The 23,290-nt window shown below is 39.4% G+C and overlaps 1 protein-coding gene across 7 annotated transcripts in view; it reads right to left on the reverse strand.

Annotated features, from left to right (window-relative positions):
- The window catches only part of ERICH1 (glutamate rich 1), a 103,884-nt gene that overhangs the window by 53,270 nt on the left and 27,324 nt on the right, over positions 1-23,290 (reverse strand). For all 7 annotated transcript variants that reach the window (XM_054062667.1, XM_054062666.1, XM_054062664.1 and 4 more), the window contains exon 3: positions 19,235-19,372. In XM_054062667.1, the coding sequence (XP_053918642.1) occupies positions 19,235-19,372 (138 nt within the window). The remainder of the gene's footprint in view (positions 1-19,234; positions 19,373-23,290) is intronic.

The following is a 23,290-nucleotide window of genomic DNA, read 5'->3' on the forward strand; positions in this document are numbered from 1 at the left end:
TTAAACCTCTCCAGGGATGGGTACTCCATCACCTCCTTGGGCAGCCTCTGTCAGTGCTAGCGAACCCTTTCTGTGAAGAAATTTTTCCTGATCTCCATTCTAAACTTCCTCTGACACAGCTTGAGGACATTCCCTCTCATCCTATCACCTATCACTTGGGAGAAGAGACCAACACTCATCTCTCTGCAACCTCCTTTTAGGTAGTTGTAGAGAGTTGTAGAGTTGACAGAAGTTCCCTTTTATTATGCTGCCACTGTTTGTGCAATGCCTCTAACACCAGTACATTTCATCACTAAAATCTACCGGATAATTTTTTCCTGAAGAGACGCAATTACATTACCAGACTACAAATAAGAAGCTTAAACTTTAACAAGCGCACAAAACCAAAACTCTCCTCTAAACTCTGGCTTCTGTCCTCCTAGTCTGGTTACACCTAGAGGGAATTTCACACAGTTATTACAAAACGTTTGTTCTCTTTCATGTTTATAATTTGACATTATCATTTCTAGTATAGAATGAAAACTATACTGCTTCCCATTTCTGGAAATGGAGTATCCCAGCATCATTCCAATAGCGAGATGCTCAGAACTTAGTCAAACCTTTAGCACAACCTAAGTTACTCAGCTTGAAGTCAATCACACTGCTCTCTTGCAGTAGTGACAAGGTTACAAAATCACATTCCTTGATATAGTATATCCTCTGCATTGGACTTCTGCTATGCTTTAATCTGAACCCTTTCAAAAGCTGGAAACTAATTAAGTGATATAGCTTTTTCTCCCCCTCATAAAGCCTTTGGTTCTGGCTTTTCTCATCTGACTTACGCTTGTTGTCAAAAGGCTATCCAGGCTTCCTACACTTAAGCTGCAGAAATTGCTTCCACAAATACTTAAGGCAGAAAAGTCATATTAGATTTTTCCCAAGATATCTAATAAACCGCAGAAAGTTTTCTGACGCTAAAGCTACATTACATTTCTATATAGGGAGACAGATGACACATCCCATGCACAACTTTGTTTAAAGAAAATGTTAAACCGTTTCTTTATTTTACTCCTAAAGAACAAAAGAGTGCCTGCTTGTAGGCTCCAGTTCCAAGATCATCCCCTACCTTAAGCCAGTTACATAAGATGCAGATACTGGATTTAGATGCAAGAAACACATGTCTGAGAATAATTTTCAATTTGCATAAGCAGTAACAGTTTCCTTAACTTTAATTAATTAACAAACGCAAGTCTGGTGAAAAAGAAAATCTCATTGCAAATGTAAATGTTTTGCTGGGGTGAAAGACTATAGCTTTATTTGGCCTGTTCTTTTTCACCTTGACAACACAAATTTTTACAGCTGATTAGACAACAGAAGCTGCCTTAACAGGTATCATAAATTTAAAGACATCCCTGTGCTTCTGGAATAAATACATACCTTAGATGATTGTTGCTGTTCCTATCTGTACTACCCAAGTGCTTCTATACTAAACTACTGTTACTATCATGGCTGTATCACGTGCTACTCACGAAGCACATGAAAAATTACTGCATTTCTACCAAGCTGAATATTTTCTCTGGGGATACAAAGAATAAAACCTACTTTTTTGTATAATAAGGTTTTATGTATAAAGACTCTCAGATGATTGTTTACTTTATGAAAAAGTACTTTAACCCGTCCCCCCAAAACAAAAGAACACCAATGTACTATCTTTTTTTTACAGGTTCTAAAGATATGGGATTTATGCACAGCAGCTTCATTCCAATTCTTTCCAAAGAACAATTAAGAGATGCAAAATGAGCCACCAGAAAGTGGGTCATTTTCTTACACACTGATGAACACCAAACAGAAAACAGGACAGAAACTCAACAGAATTAACTTACTTAAACCAAAAATGAAGTCCAGGATATCTGTAGTAAGGTTAGAAGCTACCTGCATATCTCATTAGCAAAAGGAAGTTTCTTAAGGTTTCACTGGAATGCTGAGTTTGAAAACATCACAAAGCTATGGTTGATAAGATCTCACCTGTATAAAAGCCATCTTTAGTCAAGTTGGACAAGAAGCCACACAGTAGAGGTTTCTGCCTGTACAAAGAATTGCCAGCTTGACTCTGGGAGTCAGTTCCTGGGTTCACAGGACTGTTTTCATTCTGTAGTACTAAACAGTTCACCAAAAAAATGTTACAGTTAAGTGACACGACCAACAAAGGGCAGCAATGGCTTTAGAGTCGCTGGAGACAAGGGCCAGAGCACTGATGTCTGTGAAAGTGGGACTGGGAATGGAAGCCACCTGGATGAAGATAGCAGGTGCCTCTAAATCTTACTACTTCCTAATCTTCTGAAGGAGACACCACCTAATCAGGACTTCACACAAGACAGGGTTCTGCCATTACTTTATGCTGTAGCAAGTAGAGCGAACTTCTACTGTACCAACAAGCACGGCGACACAAAAACCCAGCAGAAACTCACCAGAAAACAGACTGCAAACAGCTCAAAATAATTCAGGGCTTTCCATTTACTTGGCTTTTAAAATAAGCATTGCACCACAAGCAAGTTTAAGTGGACGGAATTACTGCCATTAAAAGGGAAGGTATAAAATAGGGAAGTATAAAAATCTTGTAAATACTTTTGAACTAACGACTATATAATACACAATGAAAGTTTATACAGCCTCTAATATAACTGCTAGAGGCATTTCACTTTAAAACATACATTTAACCAAGAATGCATTTAATAAAACAAAAATGCCAGAGTTAGAGTGGAAGGGAAAAGTGCTGTAGGTGATCACTACAGAACAATTCAAGTGATTTAACCATTGCATTTTTTTCTTAGATATTTTTCTGTGTATGTGGGAAAGTTATAATACCATCTCTACATCTTGTGCTGAAGTTCTCTATGCATAAATAAATGGTTTTGCACTAAACCAGTGTGATGTGTATTTTCAAATGTAAACTCTTCCGATTATTAGTGGATGCTGTATGCCTTAAAACAAACACAGGCAAGCGTAGTTAAAGAATCACTGAGCAGAAAAACCAAAAGGGGCATCAGAAAACGTGTGTGTGAGGGGAAAGCCCAAAATAAACACAAAAAGTCCAAGCGACAGTGAGTTAGTAAAGGAAGTAAATGTGAGATTTCCATTGGCAAGTGCTACAAAGGAGATGCCAAGAAAATCTGGCATTTTTTTCAGGAGGAGGAAAGCTGGCAAAGAGGACAAGACGAAACCTGGATCCTTAGATGAAAGTGGAAGAGCTGTATCACTGTTTTATTACTTTAAGTCTTCCCATTTATCCTAAGGCTATGTATTTCCATTTCTTAAGAAGACGTAACAAGCACAAATTAACATTTCCCTCCTCTACAGTGTTCACCTATACACCAAATAATTGAGTACTGAACAAAGTATCAATCAATTCTTTTCTCTTGCAGAAGACCTAGAAGGGTGGACACTGTGTTCTCTAGAGTAAATATGCTACAGTGCAGCTAAAGTATTTAACAGAGATGGGTAAGCTACCAAAAAATTCACTCCCCTTTCTTTGGTCACATAAAACGAGAGGCTCCTCCAAATGGTAGGTCTGATCCTGGTTATACTTTATTATCATTTATTTATTATTTGGACCAGCACTGTTTAATATTTTCATCAATGATATCGACAATGAGATCAAGTGCACCCTCAGCAAGTTTGCAGATGACACCAAGCTGAGTGGTGCAGTTCCCACACCAGAAGGACGGGATGTCATCCAGAGGGACATGGACAGACTGGAGAAGTGGGGCTGTGAGAACTTCATGAGGTTCAACAAAGCCAAGAGCAAGGTCCTACACCTGGATCAAGGCAATCCCCGGTTTCAGTACAGGATGGGGGATGACGTGATTGAGAGCAGCCCTGCAGAGAATGACTTGGGGTGCTGACTGATGAGAAGATGACATGAGAAATTCTCTACTGTCCAGAGAAGTCACGGCTGCCCCCTACCTGGAAGTGTTCAAGGCCAGGTTGGATGGTGGTTTGAGCATCCTGATCCAGTGGGAGGTGTCCCTGCCCACGGGGGGCTGAAACCGGTTGGGCTTTAGGGTGTCCTCCAACCCAAACCACTCTGTGATTCTATGATCATCACTAATAATATCACTAGATGCCCCACTCCTCTAATTACGTGAGCAGTTTAAGAGGGTATTCTCATATGCTTCAGTAAAGAGGTGGAATAAAATTGTTTCCTTGCACAAATCTGCTGTGGTGCAGCAGTTCAGGGTACAAAGCGTTACAGACCTGCAAGCAAGTCCTGCACCCTGTAGCAGTTGCTGCCTCTCTGCGCTGATTTATCAAGACTGTCTCAATTTCAACTGCGTTCCTATATGCATATTTTTGCTTATGTCTTTTTTTTGTTTGGGCTTTTACAGCAAATTCTTTATTATTTTACATAGTTTGTGATACAAGAAGTGCATTGATCTGAACATTCAATAAAGTCAAGTTCTCTGGAGAACGACACTTAATAAAGATGCATACCTAATTCTGCTATCTTGTCTTTAAACCCAACACAATTGTTTATTAAAACAGCACCCAAAGATGTTTGAGTTTACTGTGTCAGCATCAGTATAGATGATGGACAGAGATACAAAGACACAAGTGAACAGCTAAGATTGAAACCAGACAAATAACAGATTTAAAAGTTAATGGAAAACTGACCTAAATGTGGTGGTTAAGTAAAAGAGCTAAGGCTTTTTAGTCTATTGAATGCAGGCTGGAAAAGAATAGGGGCTGCATTTGAGCAATAAGAACTACTTGAGACATTTTCACTTTATTTGCGGCTTCCTCTAGAATGCTACCTGAATAACTACAGATATCATTCCTATACTTAATGATAGACACTTTTGATAAAGTTTTACAGCAAATTATTTTCCTATCAATTAAAAGGTTGGATGCCTTTGATGTTTTTTGGAAATCATAACTTAGACATTACTTTTTTAATAAGGATAACAAAGCATTCTATAAAAGAAAAAAGACACATGATAACAAAGAGTATTAGCTTCTAGCTCATCTTTAGTGAGACAATGACCAAAAATTAGAGAGTTATTCATATCTCCAGACTGAGAAAAGATGTTCCTATTTGTAAGTACTCAAGAAATGCTGATATACTAATGGAGCTGAGCGCATACCAACAATGTAAACAGAATGGTTTGTGTCTTTGAACAGAATGCAAACCTAAGTCATACAGAAAAATATCTAAGTTGGATTTAAGACAGAAGCATGGAAGGTATTAGACTCATTGTGCACTAAGGATGCATCTTTTCTATTATACATTTGTTAGGTTCCCTTTAAGGTGTTCTAACGATTACAGTTCAAATACACTTAAGATTTTTGCATCTACTTAGTCTATTATTTCAAGCTATCAAAACGAAGTTCTTATCTAAGCATCCTAACATTTATGAATTCAGTTTTTAAATAATCCCTTGTAAAAGGCAAAACTTCCATTCATGCCTATTAAATTGGTGAAAAATCTGTATCATCAGTCCAATGAAGTAAAAATAGGTCCCTAAAACTGGTTCTGAGTTCTCTCCTACTCCCCTCAGCAGCAATATGCAGAGAGATAGTTTGTAGGGTGAGATACAGAGTCATAGAATCATAGGTTGGAAGGGACCCACTGGGTCATCGAGTCCAACCATTCCTACCACTCCCTAAACCATACCCCTCAGCACCTCGTCCACCCGTCCCTTAAACACCTGCAAGGAAGGTGGAGGAAACACCTCAACCCCCTCCCTGGGCAGCCTCTGCCAGTGCCCAATGACCCTTTCCGAGAAAAATTTTTTCCTGATGTCCAGCCTGAACCTCCTCTGTCGGAGCTTGAGGCCATTCCCCCTTGTCCTGTCCCCTGTCACTTGGGAGAAGAGCCCAGCTCCCTCCTCTCCACAACCTCCTTTCAGGTAGTTGTAGAGAGCAACAAGGTCTCCCCTCAGCCTCCTCTTCTCCAGGCTAAACAACCCCAGCTCTCTCAGCCGCTCCTCGTCAGACTTGTTCTCCAGCCCCTCACCAGCTTCGTTGCTCTTCTCTGGACACGCTCCAGAGCCTCAACATCCTTCTTGTGGTGAGGGGCCCAGAACTGAACACAGTACTCAAGGTGCGGTCTCACCAGTGCTGAGTACAGACGGAGAATAACCTCCCTGTTCCTGCTGGTCACACCGCTTCTGATCCAAGCCAAGATGCCATTGGCCTTCTTGGCCACCTGGGCACACTGCTGGCTCATGTGCAGTCGATGTCAACCAGCACCCCCAGGTCCTTCTGCTCCGTGCAGCTCTCGAGCCATTCTTCCCCCAGTCTGTAGCGCTGCATAGGGTTGTTGTGCCCCAAGTGCAGGACCCGGCATTTGGCCTTGTTGAACCTCATGCCATTGGCCTCAGCCCAGCAGTCCAGCCTGTTCAGATCCCTTTGCAGAGCCTCCCTACCCTCCAGCAGATCCACGCTTCCACCCAGCTTAGTGTCATCTGCAAACCTGCTTAGGGGGCATTCGATCCCCTCATCCAGGTCATTGATAAAGACATTGAACAGAGCTGGACCCAGTACTGAGCCCTGAGGAACCCCACTTGTAACTGGCCTCCAGCTGGAGTTAACTGCATTGACCACCACTCTCTGGGCCCGGCATCCAACATATAAGCAAGTCTTCGCCAAATATCACCAACCTATCCTGAAATAGATAGCTCTGAGAAAGGAAGGTAACTCAATTCTTATGGAAAAGTACAGAAGTAGGCAGAATAGGTAAGAATTCCCACAAAAAGCTAGGTAGAGACTGGAGACTGGAGACTATTGTTTAAATATCTGCACCAAAAAATAAGGAGGAAAGTGTCAGATGTTGGCAATGGCCCACAGGTCAGTGAAGGTCAGCTACTGTAAACCAGCAGATTTATTCATATGAGTACAGCTGCACTGGTTGTAACAGCTGAGAGCCTGAAAACACTCCAATTTCATGCAGAGAAGTTTGTCGGGTGGAGCATCATCAGCTGGATCCAGCTTTTCTAGCACTGCAAACCAGAGATGCAGCTGTTGAAGTAATTTGCTCCTTATCAGGAGAGACTCCGTCTTTGCCCTGATGCCCATTTGGGCAGTTGCATACTGCCAAAGCGGGAAAGAAGCTAACGGTACGGGGACGCAGCAAAGGAATACACAACTATGGCAGCAATAAGAAAAGCTGCAGTAGCTTTGGTCAGCCAGAACGTGCTGTTCAAAGCAACTGGGGATCCTTGGAATGCACTTAGATTGCTTGTAGTGCATTTTGGCTCGATTAGAGCAATAAATTTGTGCGCGCTGGTATTTCTGTCTTTTGCTATATCAACATAACTTCCATTTCTTTCAGCCCTCCACTGATGGTTGGGAAGAGAGAGAGTGAGTGATGCATGTGCGATGCGAATCCTGCAATACCAAGCAACCATTGTTCTACAGTGAAGAAAGGACTTCTTTCTCTCTGTTAGTCCACTATACAGGAGGCTACGATAGAATTCAACTTATTAACAGAACACACTGCAACTATGAACTGATTTCCACTTGCAGGGATAAAATGGAAGGAAGATAGCATGAGACAAGCAAACAAAACTATTTAAAAGAAGTATTTGGAGAGGGAGATGGATAGAGGATGACTTTCAGAGCTTCCCTGCCACAGGTTATAGTTGCATAGCAGGTTGCTCAGTACCTTAAAAGACTGTTAACCTGTAAATTTTGCAGAGGGCAGTAATCAAAGGCAAACGATATGAGATCAAGAAATTTCCCAAGTGGAGACTGAATGCAGGCAGCCGGCTGGAAGGTGTATCAACATGTGGTTCTAAGCCTACAAACTGCCATAAAGTAAAACAGTTGCTACAACAGAACAACAATAAAATGAAATCATTGGGTAGGCACGATTCTGACTTAAAACATGAGATAGCATTTTGTGTTCTATGCAAAACACTTACATAAAACTGCTTAAGGAAAAAAGATATGGTTGCTACTACTCACGCTCTTTTTCCTCCTGTCTTCATTTCCCTTGTCCACTCAACCTTACTGATTTTAAGCCCCTTTATGTTATTACAGAAACATGCAGCCTATTCTATTTTTACAATGTCCACAGTGTTTAAACAGCAGAGTAATATGTAACAATAGAAATTCTGCATTCAAACAGCTTTCCTCTTCCCCTGCTCCATTTTTTTAACTTAAGAACTGCAAATACTGCATCAAAGCAAGTATTGTTAGAAAGAAAGAGCCCTAACAGTTGAGAGGATGAGCCAGGATCACATTCTCATGCTTAGTAGTCACACGCGTGCTGCCTGTCAGTGGATATTTGACATGTAGCACAGAAATATGTTGCTTTTGTTCCACACCAAGAGATTCACAGGCAACAGCAGAGCAGTGGAGATTATAATAATCCCTGGAGGTGTTCCAGGCCAGGTTGGATGGGCCTTGGGCAGCCTGAGCCAGTGGGAGGTGTCCCTGCCCATGGCAGGAGGGTTGGAACTGGATGGGCTTTAAGGTCCTCTCCAACGCAAACTGTTCTATGATTCTATGATAATTTCATATACAACCAACTATACAACTGATACCCAAAATAAAACTATAATATTTATTAATAGGATCAGAAAGCTCTCCAAAACAATGGAATCTCCTGTGTTTAGAGGTCACGAACTGAAGAATGAAGAAACGCTTGAGCAGCCAGAGATCAAGCTGTAAGTTTACCTTAGTCTACTGAAAAGCAACCTATTGACTTTACCCTGCTGCTCCATGACAATGTAAGTGCAAAAGCTTAGGTCTTGATTATGTTTTTCTTATGACGGTAGAGTCAAGCAGTGTAAGATACGCCAGCGCTGAGTCTGCTCAAGTGAAGCTGCAGCTGTAACAGCACTGGCTTTTGCTGGGATCTAAGGTGGTTGTTGGTGCTGCTCTCCATTTCTTCCCCTTTCTGATGAGCTCCTACGGTCACTATGACGACAGGAAGCCTGCAAAACTGCTGCAAGGAAGGAGAAAGGGGAAACAAGCTCTGGCTGAGAGGGAAGAAGTGTGTTGGTGGAGGCCAAGAATAGAAAAAATGATAAAGGAAGCTAAAGGGATGCAGCCGGGAAAGTAGAGAAAATAGAAGGCAAGGCCACAGTGCTTCTTTCTGTGAGGTTCATCTATTAGAGGAGATGCTCAACCAAAATCTTTGTCAGCACTGCAATCTAAAATAAACCAAAAAGCAACAAAAACCCAAACACCACAGAGATAAAGGGCCTAATTCCCTCTCCTCCTGCTTGACATACTGTCATCTGACTCGCTGAGCCTCCTTTAATTGAATTACTTTCACACTTACAGATGTATAAACAACAGCAGATTCAGTTTGAGGCACTGATCGTATCATGGAGGAATAAGAAATAGAGTTCCTACTCTGCTTAAGTACACATTTACCCTCTTGGTTCCAACCAAGCATCCTCTTTACTTTCTTAAAATGTAAAGGCATAAACCAGGATTCTGAATGACAGATACATAAAAGAATGATCTCATTTTAAGGGTACATTTTTTGGTATTCGAGTAATCAAGGCTTTCTCAAAAGCATGCAAAAAGTTAACAAATATTTATAGAATCTATAAGTGTACTTATTTACAGTCACAGAAATATAAATCAAAGAGCTTTAAAAAATCATTAACCAGCAGCTATGGCTAAAGTAAACCATTACCAGTGTATCACATTACCATAAACTTTATTTTTACCTTAATACATTTTCAGCATTTATAGACTTGCCTTCCACACACAAATTTAGACTGAAAAACTGGTGCAGAATTCTTTGCCATTCCACTTACAAAGATATTTTCCAGAGTTTTTTTGGGTTGAGTTTTTGTGTGTTTGGGTTTTTTTTTGGTTTTTTTTTGTTTGTTTTAATAATGTGTCTACCAATGTCTTAATGTTAGAAAGACAATGAGGTCCTGGAGTGCATCCAGAGAAGAGCAACAAAGCTGGTGAAGGGGGTGGAGAACAAGTCTTAGGAGGGACCTGGGATTGTTTAGCCTGGAGAAAAGGAGGCTGAGGGGAGACCTTATCACTGCCTAAAGGAGGTTGTAGAGGGGAGGTTGTTGGTCTCTTCTCCAAAGTGACAGGCAAAAGGACAAAAGAGAATGGCCTCAAGCTGTGCCAGGGCAGGTTCAGATTAGACATCAGGAAACGTTTCTTCATCGAAAGTGTTCTCAAGCACTGGCAGAGGCTGCCCAGGTTGAGACCCCATCCCCGGAGGGATTTAAAAGACGACTTTAGGGGTATGATTTAGTAGTGGACAGGTATGGTTGGCCTCAATCTCAAAAGTCTTTTCCAACCAAGAGATTCTATGATTGAAAACTACTGTAGACTTCAGTGACATTAAACACAACTCTCAATCTGCACCACAACGCGAGTTCTGCAATAGTCCCATATGCTTGTGGATGTATTGGCATTTAGAAGATGTAAATAGTTACAGAGAGCGGTAGCTAGAAATGACTGGTTTCTACATTGTATATAAACCTACACCAGTGATTCATACTTGATTTAAATTGATAGCACAACCCGGTGTTTAAAAACTCACAGTGGGCAGCACTGAATTTCCTGGTGAATTTTACACTCACCTTTAGGAGGCTGAGACTTGTTTGTTGTGAAATCAAGAGAGGTGATTACTCAGTTCTAGCTGGTTGCTTGACACATCACTGAAATTGCTTATAATAGTGCTACAGGCTACCGGTAGCCTGGAGATGTTCTCTGTAAGTGACTGCTCAAGCTACACCTACCTCGAATGTTTTTAATCTGCATCACGTGTAGTACACTAAAGAAAGATTCCCAAAAAGAAGTGATGACACCAGTCAGTCAGCTTCTGCAGCATGATATACGAGCAAGCATCTCCTTTTAAGTATGCATTTAATTCCCTGGAAGTCAATACGATGGAAGTTAAACACATAACTAGAATACTAGAATACATAAATAGATGACTCTTAAATCAAGTGTCACTTTAAAAAGGAAATCTCCAGTTCAGACAGAGCAGGATTTAAGAATTTTCCAAAGCAATATTAAATTAGAGAAGTTGATTTAAGTCTCGCGGTTTAATTCCAGTGATGTAAGTCAACTGATAACAATGTCAGCGGAAATCTGAGTGCTACTGGACCTACTTTTTTTTTTTTTTAAATTAATCCTGAGATAACAAATGATTAACTACGTTATCTGAACCCTGAAAATAAAAATGTTTATTTAATCTTATTCAATTTCAGAATGAATCTGTGGTGATTTTATCTACTAGGAACATCTATCAACGAACAGAAAGTCTGCAGAAAGGATATTCAAGGAGAAGACATCTGAAGTACAGAAGTCTTCAGCTCGAGCTGTCCAACAGCTTGACTTGTTCGTGGCATCTTTTGCAGTAATCAGTTCCAAAACATCAAGTACACTTAAGCTGAAGAAGAAACTGGCTGTAGAGGAGAAAGTTGCTTAACCTCACAGACATCTCCCCTTCTAACTTATTGATTAATCTATAAACACCAGCAACATTATGGAAAGGCTTATACCGACAGCCTTAACAGATGTGTCATTGTTGCTACAGCTTGCTCGGAGGATGACATCCACATGAGAGTGACTGAAGCTATTGGGAGCTCAGGAAAATCTGCCACGCACAAATCGGGAGTAACACATTAACTGCTGCAAGGACAAAGCTAAATTACAGAATGCTATCACCTATTATGTCATCATGCACAAAAATATTGCTTTAATAATCAATAGTGACATCCAAATTGGCAGAGAATTACATTAACAGAAAAAGATTTAGCCTGAGTATTGGAACTACAAAAGGGACAGAACTGCCATATAATCATTGCTTCTTCCTCGCTGAATTATTGAAAAACACTTTGTAAAGTAATAACTCTTTTACAACTAAGTTTTCAACCTGCAAGTTCATAATAGCCTTTCTAGAAGAGGAAAGACCCATGGTAAGTAGTCAGAGGAAAGGAAGAGACAGAAACAAACCTTGACAGCAATGGTTTTAGAAGGAGATGAATGTGGGACAGGAAATCTCTTTTTTCCAGCAAGTTGTAAGAAAAATCTGGACTTCTGTGTATCGATCATATTCATTTATTAACGCTGTCATTTGAAATACGATTTGGTGCATCTGTGCTGCAGAACCCTGACTATAATACTAAGTTAAGAGCTGCACTTAAGCATCTCATTATTTAGAGATGATTCATAGAATGGTTTGGCTTGGAAGGGACCTTAGAGATCACCTATTTCCAATCCCATGCCGTGCGCAGGGACATCTTCCCCTGGATCAGGTTACTCGAAGCCTCATCCAACTTTCATTATTCAAGTCCTAAATCAGATATGATATTCATCTGTAATCATCCCTTAACAGGTTTGGTATTTACTTTTTTTTCTAATGGACTAAAACTGGAAAGATATTTGTCACTTTTTGTTTGCAAATGCCAAATCCTCACTGCCAAATCGCCAGTTCCCTCAATTTACCTTGTCCAAAGCTTTCAATATTCAGAACACAAGAAGCTGCCACAAAACTCATGATAATCAATCTAGAAGAAGAAGAAGATGACAGAGAACACTACAAGACAACCTGATTCACAGGGTTTGGGTTTTTTTTTCCCATAGCTTTCTCTCAGATACTGGATTCAGAAAAGCAACTGAACATGTGCTGTATTAATATACAGGGAAAATAAAAATAAACAGTTTGGATACTGTTTTCTCGCAACACATAGAGCCTATAAACTCATAGCACTGATATCGTTTGAGACCAAATCCCATCAACTTAAAAAGCCTGATTCTGCAGGGACGAGCAGGAAGCTTGCTAGTACTTGGCTTTTTCATCAGTAATTAACATCAAAATTACTGTTGATATAAAAAACCCAATGAGAGCAAAACCTAAACCAAACCCAAAACTAATCAGACAAAGACTCCAGACCCTAGAGCACACAAATTTTAAAAGTAGTTGTTTATCAGAAAACATATCCCAAGAGGCTGACTTTTGGTGACGGCCAAAGTATCAACATATCAAATAACAGGAGTTCTTGGTGGAATGCTGTGGCAGAAAAATGTTGATGCAATTTTTTGACATACAAAAAAATCCCTGGAGCAGTATGTAGAAATAGGAAGACTGTTATTTCAACACATGGCTTTGTTGAAATAACAAATACCATGTATAGTACTGGAGTTTATAGTCTTAAAGCGATACTGTGAAAAGGGAGATATTAAAGAGCTACAGAATTAACTTGAGGATTCAAGCAAATATCTTAGAGCAATACACAAGTGAACCTGTTTATCTAATCTAAAAAGATTGATGGTGACTTGATTACTGTGCTTCTTTATGGGAACAAAATACTGCTTAATAAAGCCTCGTTAGTCAAACAGAGAAAGGCAGGAAAAAGCAATTTCAAATACCCTTTTTTTTTTAAAGAAAAACGCCAATTAACTATTCGAACAAGCTTCCAGCACACCAGGGAGCCTCTGTGACCTCTTTGAAATGTGCACGGTTTTTGCAAACACGAACTTCTAAGCTCAATGTGTGGTGAGACCTCTCTAACAGGTAGAGAAGATGAAATTACACAGTCTAAAGACCCCTCTGGTTTGTAGGTTATAGAGAAATTCATAACGCTTGAGTCTGACAACTGGTGCTACCCATCAGTGGAAAAGGCTTGCTGCTGGCCTTCGCTGCTTAAAACATCTTGTTCCCTGCGCGTGCTGCGTATATCAGCTCTGCAACGTAAGACGTTCCCAACCACCTGCCATGAACTTATGCAGTCAACGCACGATTCTTACTGGCATCTCCTTAACAACAAACACTGCTTCAAGCATTACAGGGTCTTCCGAAAACGGCTGCCTTAAACTTTAAGTGAATCGAGACACCACAAACAGATGAAAGACCACCTAATTATGCCTTTACCAAACATATCTTTTTCTGCTCAGCAGAACCAAACTCAAGAAATGCAGTGGTTTTTAGGAGGTCTGCTAAGGACCCCTCCCCAGTGTCACTACCCCTCACCGACACAATTAATTCCTTGGATGCATCTCAAATAACTTGATTTACTCGTGGGTAAATGAGAAACCTCTCTAAATTCATTCCCTCAGGTCGACTCTCTTGCTGCAGCAGTCGTGATCCTTCTCCCTATCGCCCCTTCTCACAGAAATGAGTAAGAAAAGCACGAGTCCCAAGGTCAGCTACATTAACAACTGCCTCGTACATCTATCAGGTACAATCGCACTGCCTCAGGCCAGCAAGAAAATTTAAGTAGGTGAGGAAATGTCCCACAGAAGTACCACCTTCCACGTTATTTCAGACTTGCCAGTGCCAAAAGGCAGAAAAAAAAAATGTGTTTTTCACTTCTGTTTCTCTAACTTGGTGACTTCTCAGCATGAGAATGAAATATCCAGACTAGACTCTTCCTCCTAGCGGGAACTGCCTCCTAAGATAGCTGTTAGGAGATAGGATAAAGCACAGTTAAGTCTTGTTCCTTTTCTCTGTAGAAAGGGTTTCATCAAAAGTGGGAAGGTTGTCCTCAAGATAACAACAAGAGAATATTATCAGCTGAATACTGCATTGTGGTTCAAAAAATATGTAAGGAAAACGAGTGAGACTTGACAAAACAGAAGAGTGGGTTATGAAATAAATAAAAAAAAATACCCTATGAACACTTCCTTTGAATTCTCTTTATCTGTTCTTCCAGGTGCCCTCAACTACTGCATATTCCTGAAATGCTATGTGCACAATCATTTAATTTTCCACGGTCCCCGGCCAGAAATTTGCTCTGCTGTGCGCCCAAGAAACACCAAATACTATTTTTGGACTCGACATAAAAATATGAATTCAACATTAAAGCACTTCAGGAAGTATAATCCCCCACGCTGTTTGGTGCACAAATAAAACAATTTTATCTGTTATATTCTATTATCGCAGATTTAATCAGAGTATCCAAGAAGAAACACTGCTGGAGAAATAACATCAGTTCATCTTTTAGAAGGAATAAGATTATATTTTTAGCACTCATGTTCTAATGTAATATACAGTATTTCCTATTGTTTCATCCATCTTAAAATAAGAAGCAAGAACTCTCTCATAAAATGAATTTAACTTCATGTTATGAAACTCAAAATGAAAATAAATCAAAACTAAGCTATGGCTTCCTAGCAAGCTAAGGAACATATAATTAAAGCTTCTTGGATTCTCCTTTCATATAGAACAGCCTGTTCACACATGATGGTTGTATATCTCAAGTGACCACTCCCAAAGAAATATTTCCTCATTAAATAGACAATAAAAATAAGTTAATTTTGATCTAAGAGGTTTAAACTATGAGGACGTTAAGTTTCTAACAGAATTTGATGGATGATAACCTATCTGTAGCTTGAACATTACACATTATTAATGCCCTTGTCAAAAGTATAAAATCTACTGCTAAAAGAAAGTCAGCATCACATTAGCATGTACCAAACTCAACACGAAAATCGTGTGATTTTCTCTGCATTATTTCCTGCCTTGACTGTCTAATTCCCGTTACTCAATTCAGTCAACGGAAGGTTTACACGATCACATCACCACAGAGACTCAATTCCTCCAAAATGGTCAAGGGAGGTTTTTAAAAACTAGATGCCCAAATCTAATTTATTAATCTAAGAATGCTGGATAAATTTCATTTTCATTATTTTCTTGGAACACGGGACGTCTTAGATTTTCCTTTTCATTACTACAGGTTCATCAATCACCTGCTTACGTGAAGAAAAACCTGAAAGCGCAGATTTACTCCTTCCTTCTCACCAACCCCTCTGGGAAAGGTATAAGAGACTTACACAAGGAAGCCAAGACACTTCACCAAACTTTAAACCCCACTGCCATCAGCCATTTCTACAAGCATCGCAAGGTGACTCTGTTCAGGGCACAACTGGGCACAGTATATTTGATATAACAGAGAAAGGTATTTAAATGTATTCGAAAAATTATTTGAAGTGTTAAAACAACATGCAGAGACAGATGGAGAAAAGCATAATGAAATTTTCACACAAACCAGCTTTGCTTGTGTTTTTTTCTTGTTCAGAAGCTGGTCTGGACAAGATTAATTTCATTCTGACAGTATCAACCATAATGCAGCTACTACTTTAAGTAAAAATAATCATGGACAAAGCCAAACATTTTGGAGCTGACGAGAAATTATTTTCATCTATAATTGTGATTAACTTCAAAGATAACTTTTAAATAACTTCTCCAAACCAGCTGATGTCTAAATTCATATTTTAGTGACCAAAAATGTCACTCTTCCACAGATGCATTTAACGTAACGACATATCAGTCATGGCATATCTATTCCTCTTGATAACCTTCTTATAGCGATAGTCATAGGTTTGGTTTTCTTAATTTATAGAAAAGATATCACATTGACAGAAAAATAAGTTATAACTGAAAAAAAAACCATTAATCCCAAAACATGGTCAGATTATTTCCATGAGACAAGTTGATAAACAACGACATTTTTTTTCTGAGTCAGGTTTCTGTTTGTTTAAATTTCCACAAAATTTACTTCCCTCACTTCTAGGTCCAAAGGCTGGAAAGGGGTAGCAAGGCAGCCTCTTGTTACCCAGTATAGATACACAACATGCTTTATTTTTTAGGAAACCCGGCAGAAGATAACCTGCTGCCCTTCAAAACAGATCATAGAGATAGTATTGGGAGTAAAATAATGCAAACATTAGATCTGCATCTCCGCCTTATGAACCTCGGAATACCTCAGGGACTTCTAAACGAAACAGATTCATTTTTTTAATATATATATATATATATATATATAAAAAATGCTCATACATAGAGACATGCATTTTTTATGTATATATATTTTTATATTTTTGCACTGCCTGAAATCACAGCCTTGATCCACAACAGACTTTACGTATATGCTTAAATTAAATACTATAAAAGACATACACATGAATTAATTTAATCGTGTCCCTCAGCCTGGCAGGATCAGCGCAGGTCTCCAATTCTGCAACCCATATTGAGACAGAACAAAGAATTAGGGCCCTACCCTGCAGCAAGAAAGATCTAGTATTAAGGGCAGTGAAACACCAGAGCAAAGGGAAAAGGGTATGTAAGAACAATCTCCCTACAGGGAGGTTATTAAGAACAAATTAAGCAAATACCTGGCAGGAATGACATTTATAGTCAGACCTTCCTTTCAAAGAGAACATCGATTTAAAAACCTCCAAAGATCACTTCAAACTTAATTTTTCTCAATTCCATGGTAAAGTTAAGTAACACATTAACCCAAAATAAGTGTCTCAAAATTCCAGATGCATTTTTTAACTGTTAAAAGAATGGCTAAAGTCCAAAACCTGAACATCGAGACTGTGATCAGCTAAAAGAGTTCACCATGTAAACAGCCAATACTGTCACTAAGCAACAACAGAACACTACTTATTGCTATCATGGTTGAGTACATTTGTTTAGAAATATTAGAGGAAAAGATTATATCTAAAAACCGAGCAAATAAAGCCATTGTTCAATAATCTTTCAATTGTAATACCAGACTGATATTTATAGGACCCTAAAAAGAGACAACATAACGCATTCCTAAAGTCTATTCTACTTTACTGTTATGCAATATATCAACATCTAATATGCACCACATTGATTTATTCATAGATCTTAAACAGTGGTAAGTAAATCTACCACAAAAGTCCTAGGCTAATACCTTTATAAGGGTATATCTCAGTTGCAGTGGGGTTCAGGGGCACGCATTCTCCTGTTTTATTTAGAAGTCACTTATGTCCCTGTATAAAAGTAAATGTTATAGGTCTATTTACCTACGAAGTGTAATTTTTGTCTTATTAGCAAAATATAGAAGGAGAGCATCCTGCTAACATATCAAAGGAGATCATATCAAGGAATAAACAGAGATTATATGGCATGAAGGGAAAGAAATGGTACTTTAATTTCTGAGTAACCAGCTTGAATCTGACGTTATGGGATACAGAAATCCAACAAAGAGACCTACGTAACTAAACAAATTAAAGGATAGTCTAGAAACAGACTCTGGATTCTGAACATGAATCCTATCTACCATAACAAGAAAAGCACAACCTGGGAGCCGTGAATTACACCACCAATATCTTCCCATCCATAATCTTAACAGTATCAAGACCTACTGTTACGTTGTTCCAATGAAGTTACTTCCTCCCCAATCCAAAAGTCTTTAAACCATTTCACACCAAGAAAGAACATCCTTGACATGCCACCAGTCATGTTGTGCTTTGATTCAGTCTTCTGAGCTCAGAACAGAGTGCAGACCTGATTTCCAAGCCAAAAATTCACCCCTTTGCGTACTGTTTTCAAAGGCAAGGAGCATGAGCCTTTTGGTAACTGCAGGTTATATCTCAGGTTTTCCTTACATCTTAGGCAGTCTCCAGGATGAAATAGACATAGTAGTTTAATAAACGCTGCTTATCAAGTGTTTTACTTCATCAGGCTCAGCTGGATGCTCTCCTTGCTGCAGGCTGCCTGTAGCACCAAATGACAGTGACACACAAGTTTGGACAAACATACATCCACAGGAATAGAGCAATTAAAAAACCTAAATCAAATTTGTCTAATCTAAGCTCAGGAATTCTAAGAGATACAGAATCAATTTCATTCTGGCAAAATCACTCAGAAAATCATGTTTTTAACTGAGGTCAACTTAGAGCCCACTTCCTTACAGATTCTGTGCTGCTTCTCTTGTACCCTTAGACAACACTAAATACTGGTTCTGAAGGTATCCAGTCACAGTTTATCATCACAAAGCCTCTCAATGCCAAAGGATTGGTATCTCTGCCCATCAACTCCAATCAGGTGAATACCTGTTCTACTTGGGAGATGTAAATTTGAAAGGCCATTAAGGTTTTGTCCAATTCCTCAGAACATCAGGAGTAAGACTTACTGAAAATCAGCTTTATCTAACATTTACTCTTAAGTACAACATGAGTATAAGCAGGCACAATACAAACATACATGTGGCTCTTAACTGGGAGGAGCTGAAGACTTTATCTTCAGTTATGCTTTACGCAGCTTCAGTAAGATCAGTGCCACTGTATGACTGTAACTAAGCGTTGAATCTGGTCTTCAAACTCTTAACAAGGGAAATGAACCCATAGGGATGCTCACCTTCATTTTGCTTATGTTGCAAAACAGTGACACCCGCTGGCAGCAACGGTTTAAATACTGAACTGTGCAATCTGATCGCCTTGATAAGCGTCTCTAAGAAGCTTCTCTTGAGTAGAATTCATCCCGGTAACAACTATAGAAACTTACCTGTTGATTCAATGCTACTGCTGTCTGAGTTTTCAGAAACTGAAACACTAGTAGCATCTGGAGTAACTGCGACATAACCCTCCGGAGGAAGATTCACTGTGTACATTCTCCTTGGGGACAGAATTGTATTGGCACTACCTAGAAAACAGAAAAAACAACACGTCTGGCTATTGATCTCAGTATACATTTTCTCAAACAGCTTTCCAACTACAGCAATGACAGTAAATGGTCTTGAAAATCCTGATAGAGGAAAAGGAAGCGAGGAAGTAAGGTGTGGAACACTGAAGTTATTCTATGATCAACAAAGACACGCCAAATTCCGTAGCAGCTACGAATAGACAAAATACTTCCCAGGTTAGTTCTTTCCACCACAAACACAACTCTACTGCCCTAATTTCAGAAGAAGCTTCCCCTTACAGTGATTTTTAAGAGATGCTCTACGTGTTTTTCCCCATTCCGCATGAGCAGGCTCTATTTCTTTAAAAACTGTTTCATAAAAGACGGATGGAGAGACACAAGGTGATTACGACGTGATAGAAGCAACAGAAAAGGAATCACAGAACTGTAGTTTGTCCATTTGCAAAGCTTTTAAACATAACCTCTGCTGTTCCGAAGGGTGCAAAGATAAAGGGAGTTTGAAAGCCACGCTTTACTAAGCCTCAGCAGTGCCTGCCTACAAGCACTCATCTCCCCAACCTTTCTCCACTTCTTTCTGGGGGAGGAAGAGTGCCCAGGGTCACCTTTCCAGCTATACCATTGTATAGGAAACCATTGTGATGATGGCAGTGCCTTTTGAGGATTTCCTTCCCCTTTAAAAGGCATTTAAAAATACATGCAAGACTGGCATAAACTCATTTGTTTATCAGACAAGAAGCAACTCCGTGGGAATGACAGACTCATCCCTCTCCCAGTTACACAAAACCTGTCCGAACAGCCGACTGTATTTTTTCGCTCAGTAATGACAGTAATAGAGATCAACCACAGGGAGACGACAGCCTTTCCAAAAGGCCAGGATATTCAGGGTATCTCCAGATGCTGCAAGATAATTTTAGATGGTTCAGTGTGTTCTTATTACGCTCAGCCAGCTCCATAAGCCAGCAGAGACAGAGCACCAGCCTGCTCTTCCCGGGGGCAATTCGTCCCTTTAAAACACATAGACAGCACTGTTAAAATAATATACAGCGAAAACATCAAACTCCTTACACCACAAAATTGCTAGAAAAATCCCAGATCATTGAAGCTTATCACCAAGCTGCAGCTATTGCTGGACTAATACCTAAATATTTAAAATGCAGGTGTGTGATAGAAATAATTCTTGTTAGGGATCTATGTTTTTAATATGTAATTTAACTATACGCTGACATTTCTCAGATAACACACTTCAAAGAGTTTAGCATAATCTTAGATATCTATCATAAAGTAGATTTCAGGACATTGAAGGCACTTTTGAAAAGCTACATTACATTTGGTTTTATCATCAGGATGTAATAATTTTGTTTCAAGAACACATTAGAGAGTTATTGTCTTTTCTTGAACAAGCCAGAAATTTCAAACTAATACCAATGATGATTAAAGGATAATAAAGGCAAAGAAATAAATAATATAGAAAGATGAAGAGCGATTTGGAAAAAGATCCACTAAAAACTAATTTGGAGTAATTCTTCAACAGATCCTTTCTATGAAGATGATGCCAAATCACTGAACTGGCAATACGTGCATTGATTTTTTTTTTTATCCCCTACCAGGTTGATCAATGATGAAGTGCTAATTGGTGATAGTTTTAAATCACAGAATCAGAATCACTTGGTTGGAAAAGACCCTTGAGATCGAGTCCAACTGTACCTGTCCACTACTAAATCATATCCAAAGGCACTTCACCTGCCCATCTTTTAAATACCTCCAGGGATGGGGACTCACCTCCCTCCCTGAGCAGTCTGTTCCAGTGCCCAATAACCCTTTCGGTGAAGAATTTTTTCCTAATCTCTAATCTGAACCTCCCCTAGCACAACCTGAGACCATTAAACGAATATATTTCTTGAGTTAATCCCTTCTGAACAATTTCAAGTTTCCCCCTTCCCCCTTTATATTTAGGTTTTGTAAAACAAAGATGACCATGAAAACATTAAACTCAATTTGCAGAAGTCCTGACTAACTCAAACAATTTAATCATAAAAAAGTAGATAAATTGGGATATTAACTTTCCAGGACAAAACAGTTACCTATGACAGAATCTGGGGGACTACCTGCCACATCTATTTCACAAAGAGGAACAGTAATTACTTTTACTATGCAAATGAATGATGACTCCAACCCCCCTTTTTTTAGTCCACCTGTTTAAATGTGAGCCCCCAAATTACATATTTATTCACTCCATAATGTCTACAGGTAGCTTAGAAGCCATAAATGAAGCATTAGTCTTTGCTATGTCTGCACAAGTATTATGTTGTCATATCATAAACATGTTATCACATCATGAAGAAAAGTATATACACAACTGTATAATCTCAGTGTATCAACAGTCTCTGGATTTTTCCAGCCTGAAGCCACAGTTTCCTCAGATTAAGAAGAGATGGTTTGGTTACAGTCATAAACTTTGCTTCAAAGCAAATGGTTAAGCTTATAAAAATGTGACTTAAAAAGGGTTTTTTGACTAATGAAAGTAATCGGATACTGGAGATATTCCAGAATGTTCTTCCTACTAGCTAAGAGCCATGAATCCCATTTCTGAAATTTTGTTTTATGGGAAAAAAGAAAAGCATCTAAAGGATGTTTACAAAGCAAAACAAAAGAACAAGCATTACTCTTAAACGCAAAGCAAGAATCCAGTATAAATATTTTTAACCAAGTTATCTCCTACTCCCATCCTTCGCCACAACATTCCCCACAGGAATCGCTCCTCTACATGTAAATCACCTTGGGCGCAGAGTAGGGAAGCACATCTAAACACCACCATTACTACGGTTATATCTGCCAGTATGTCAGTAGCTTGGCTCGCTATGATATCTTCTGTTACCCTACTACAAACAAGTAGATATGTTAAGAAAGATCTGAGGGGAAAGCTTCCGTCTCGCCTTAGCCATGGAAAATTGCCAGCTTGCCCAGTCTGTCATCATCTCAGGCAGACACAGTTCATCTTTTTTAAGGTTATTTTTTAGTAGCCTTAAACTTCCCCCTTTCTGCCCCTCAGGATGATGGTACGTAACACTTGCACAGCTTCCAGGTCGCGTGAACACAGAGCGTGCTTGGGCACACCTCGAATACAGACACAGCCAGAACACGTGCTCATTTAATCTTGGTAAGAGTGAACAGATCCTGGGCAGAGACTAAATCACTCCTAGTTTCTGTGGTGGGTTGGCTCTGGGTAGTGCCCAAACTCCACTCCCTCAAACACCCATCCATGAGTTAGGTGGGATAGATTCCCAGCCCTTTCCAGCTAAGCACATCGTAATATTCTTTGAAAGAAGGGTCTATGTAATATTTGACAAGTTACATTTCAGCCTTCTCGTTCGAACCCAAGGATGATTAGAAGGGAGAGAAAATGGAAAGAGGAATAATGACAGCATCCAAATGAATGATGATCCATGCGCTCATATTAAACATCTCAAGTATGCGTACAAATATTGCCAACTTAGCCACCTTTCGGTTAAACCCTCTGCACTTTGGATAAGCCATCTGCTTTGGATTTTATTTATTCTGTTTTTAAATTCTGGTTTGGGTTTTAAATTAACTTTTGATTTCATTAAAACCTATTGTTCCAAGGTTCAAATGCCTGTTACAGGTTACCAGAACACCTCCTTATTCAGCTTCAGCCTCCAACTGAGAAACATGTAACTATGGTGGTATTATTTACCCAGCACTGCCGAGATATCGAACTTCTAAACTGCTGTTAGGGTTTGTTTGCAATTAATGGCAATCAGAGCCCCCTTCTTGAGGACTTTAGAAGGGCAAGGATTTCTTTATGGCAATTACCAGCCTGGAATTATTTCTCGAATCTCTCTCACTATCTGCTGGTTTAGTGAAGTCTTTCCCATACGATGGCATTTTGCTGCACTGTCT

The sequence above is a fragment of the Cuculus canorus genome, chromosome 3 (assembly GCF_017976375.1).
Source record: "Cuculus canorus isolate bCucCan1 chromosome 3, bCucCan1.pri, whole genome shotgun sequence".
Classification (NCBI taxonomy): domain Eukaryota; kingdom Metazoa; phylum Chordata; class Aves; order Cuculiformes; family Cuculidae; genus Cuculus; species Cuculus canorus.